At 38.1% G+C, this 4,237-nt stretch overlaps 1 protein-coding gene across 1 annotated transcript in view; it reads left to right on the plus strand.

Moving 5' to 3' along the window:
- LOC104498535 (arylsulfatase H-like) overlaps nucleotides 1–4,237 on the plus strand; it is a 13,502-nt gene that overhangs the window by 1,491 nt on the left and 7,774 nt on the right. The window contains 3 exon segments of the mRNA XM_010141929.1: nucleotides 1,501–1,650; nucleotides 1,830–1,951; nucleotides 3,319–3,441. Of these exon segments, the coding sequence (XP_010140231.1) occupies nucleotides 1,501–1,650; nucleotides 1,830–1,951; nucleotides 3,319–3,441 (395 nt within the window).

A 4,237-nucleotide genomic window follows, 5' to 3' on the forward strand; every position in this document is an offset into this window, starting at 1 on the left:
ATTCCTGCTCGTAAGTAAGTGTTTAGAGCTGTTTGGATGCCAATTTCCTAAGCATAGAAATTTAAATTTTCCCATTGAGGCCTGTAGTGTTGATGAATAACTAAGCTGCTAAATACTATAATTTCTAGGAAACAAAATGTGAAACACACATAATTTACAAAATTGAGATATTTGGGATAGGTCAGACAGATGTGGGATAAATTTGAAATGAGTCTATTTTAAAGCCTTTGATCCAAGGCTTTTGATCCTTGGCCCTTATTTGAAAGACTTGTCCTGGCAGTGAAAGCCCCAGAGGAACCTCTGCAGAAACCTGTGCAGAGAGGGGGGGAAAGAGCATCACACCCCTAAATCTGACATAGACAAAGAAGGAAAAGGCTCAGCTCAGAGTCAAACTAGAGGTCACAAATTCAGTGTCTTCTAAGAAAATATCACTGTGGGTAGAGGATGACTAGAATTTCTATAACTAAAGTTATCTCTTACAAGTCTGAAAGGAAACTTGGCACATTATGTGAAGAGGCGGCAGGCTGCTAATGTCTCTGTGATTACAGAAAAAATAAATTATATTAAGCACTGGTTTGTAAAAGCTTTTCCCTTCCTTTTTGCACAGTATTTTTCATACAGCTGAGTTGTGTAACAAAAAAGAATTATTTTGCTATTTGAAGATAAACTTCTCTATACAAAAGAAAAATTCCTCTAAGACGTGAAGAAGTGCTAACTATAAAAATAACATTAATACCTTTACTACTCTTTATCTAGGGTCTGATCTGAGGTGCACTAGAGTAAATTAAACACCGTGTTGATAGGCTTGGATTAAGTTTTTTATGTTTGGTTGTTGGTTTTTTGTTTGGTTGGGGTTTTTTTGAGTGACTACCAGAAAAATGCAAACATTACAAAGTTCTTTCTCTTGGTTTTATAGGATCTGAACACTCCAAATACAGAAATTATGTGGCAACTAACATCTTATTGGTAAGATAAAAGCTCATGAATTATTGTTCTATCATACCTGGGTCTAAAGTGAGTAAAATATAATAATTATATAATACTGTATTACAAAAGAGTAGATTGTTTATCTATAAAGTATACTTGTTTGTTTGTTTTTCTTGTTCTTAGCTTTTTCACAACACAAAGGTTCCAGTCTGGATGAGAAGGATGTCACAGGAAGTTGATCACATTTTCAGTTTCCCGGACCAACTTCTAAAAAACATCCCAAGGCACTAAAGCACAATCACTTGTATGTCATCTGCCACACGTAAATTCCCAAGTGAGACTGCTCATGGCAATTTTGGAAACAAGCAGAAAAGGAGATTTTAAAGTTATGGCCCTGACATTTTCCTTTTCATGACATCTGTTTAGGTCAATGATCAAAATTTAACACAGGCTTTACATCCGGGCAGAGTGGTGTGGTCTGCAGCCAAGCTCACATGGAAGGGTGGTCAGCCACGGGCAGTGGGAGTGATGAATGGCCAGATCACTGGCTCCTTTCCTTCTTCTGTGTTTCAGGACATCCCTGGTCACACCCCTGATTTTTGGTCTGCTTCTGCAGCCACCACTTACACAGCTTTCCATCATCAAACAGCCAAACATTGTCCTGTTGATGGCTGATGATCTCGGCATAGGGGATGTGGGTTGTTATGGGAATGACAGTATCAGGTAAGAAAACTGAGTATAACGCTAAAAAAAAGTATGTCCCCATTGCTTGAGAAAATTAAAATTTAAAAATGGCCATCTTCAAATAGAAGAAACTTCCCTAAATAAAATATATTTTTCTTCATCTCCATTCCCTTGAAGACCCTCTGAATGAGATCTGGTGATGTTGGTTGTGTTTTTAGGACCCCCAACATTGATCGCCTGGCAAAGGAAGGCGTGAAACTGTCCCAACACATTGCTGCAGCTCCACTTTGCACCCCCAGCAGAGCAGCTTTCCTCACTGGCAGATATCCCCTCCGATCAGGTTTGCCTTGCAAAACCAAGCGGCATCTAAACATTGCTTTATTGCTTGAGGGAACATCATTTTATGCCTCATACAATGGGCATAAAAGAAATGAGAGCGTGTAAATCAATGGGTGCCATAGACATGTCATCCCTCACTGAGGCACACAGACACACCAGCTAGGCCTAGTACCTTTGAGGTGGCATCTATATTTCTGAAGTACAATGAAACGACCTGGGGAAAAGCAGAGCAGAGAAGAACCAGCTCTGAAGAGCACCTTGCTTCGCCCACAGCTCACAAATTCCGTTGCCTTTTGGTGCTCTGTTGCACAGATTGAAGTCAGAACGGAGTTAGTACAAGTTGTTAAGAGTCAAAAAGTCATTGCACAGAACAAGAATAATAATAACACATTTCTAAAGCACTAATAACATTAATTTCTGTCACAAGTGATTTCTCATCAGATATCAGAAACAGCTCAGCCCTGCAATGAGCAGAGTAGATCTATGCAAATGTTTGTCTGTTACCTCCAGTTGAGGTGCAGAACGAATCACTTACAGGAAAGCTTTGTTACCTGTGTGTCAGAATTCATCTGTCCTATGAAATAAGTTTGACAGCTGTATTATTTTTACCAGTTCTGTTTTTGAACAAAAAATACTGCCCTGTCAAACTGCACCCCTGAGATTAAGAGGTATTAAAACCAAATAGCTCTACATGTTTCTAACAGCAACTCTCTAATGCTTGTTCTATTGCAAATGATTTTCAGTGCCTTCAGGCATTTTGAAGCTGATATGTTGTCCTGCTTATATTGTGACAGCTCCCACTAAGACAGATAGCTTGAAAACACCCAGGAGCTTGTACAAACTCTCTCCCACCATAACAACAGGGCCAGAAATGTTCAACGCTTCCATGACAGATTCTAATTCACATAAAGTTGTATGATGGGGTTATACCTAGTATAAAATGCTAAATAACGGGGTGCAAACCTGCTGGTGAGAAGATTGAGATGCTAGATAGCTACTCTGTGGGTTTCAGAAGTTGGATACCAGCAATGCCACCGTGCAGGGAAATCTTGAATTTGCAGGAAGACTTTATGCAAACCGGAGTTTGAGGCTGACAGAGGGCTGAAGTCTCCCCACTCTCCTCCCTGCCCTCACAGTCACACTATGTAAGAGTACTTCACTATGACATACAAAAGCTCCTATACCATGGAGAGACTTCACTCTTTCTTAATCGTGTCCAGAGTCCTAGATTCATTTCCTCAAACAAACAGCATTAGAATAGATGTTTAACATTATAACATCAATGAAACCAGGATACAAGAAAGCATGTTTGAGAAGAGTACTCTACCAGTTATATTTACTAAGATTGTTTATTACTGTATTTTTTAGGAATGGATGCTGTAAACAATTACCGTGTTATTTTTTGGAATGGTGGCTCAGGAGGGCTGCCTCCAAACGAAACCACTTTTGCCAAATTATTGCAGCAGCAAGGCTACAGCACAGGACTGATAGGTATGAGAACACTCCCGAAGATGGTCTAGAATGTGTTTCACCTGCACATTTCATTCAAACCATTTGTTTTATTTAGCAACTACTCATATTTCAGTTGTATTATTTTTATTTGCTGATTTAAGAATATCTTGTAAGAAGAAATATTGAACATAAAGGATCTCTCTCAAAAGAATAGGCATCTGATAAAGAGAACAATCTTAACTTTTGACCCTCTTTCAAGCAACGATATGGTTGTTAAAATATATAATGGAAAATGGGTTAATATTTCTTAAACTATTCTAGCAGGTACATGATAATTATTTCAGTGCTATTTCATAAAAAACAAAACCAGGAATGTCATTTAAATATGCATAATGATGCTATACACAGCTCAGAGCAGATTCACAACAAAGGGGAACAGCTGCTCCTTAAAACAATAGAGCGAGTTCATATCATCACAGGACTTAGCAGGAACAAAATTCTTAGTGAACTATAGGTTCACCAAGATTTCAGTACAGCCCACAAAATACAGCCTTCTTCAACATTAATACAAATTCCATTTTACTTTATATTTTAGAAGACTTTTTTTAAATACAGTTGTAACTATTGGTCACAATCCAGTTTCAGATAATTATTTATCTTAGTTATTTCTCATAGTACCACAGACTGATAAAACACGAATGTTCCTGAGCTGAATTTTCAGCTATTTGCCTTACCTCATCTGAGCATCTAAATGTCAATAACCAAAAATCTGTCTATGACACACAAAAATATTGGTTGTGCAAATAAACTGAATTTACTAATAGAAGTGTCAGCA

Source organism: Buceros rhinoceros, unplaced genomic scaffold (assembly GCF_000710305.1).
Source record: "Buceros rhinoceros silvestris isolate BGI_N320 unplaced genomic scaffold, ASM71030v1 scaffold10698, whole genome shotgun sequence".
Taxonomy (NCBI): Eukaryota; Metazoa; Chordata; class Aves; order Bucerotiformes; family Bucerotidae; genus Buceros; species Buceros rhinoceros.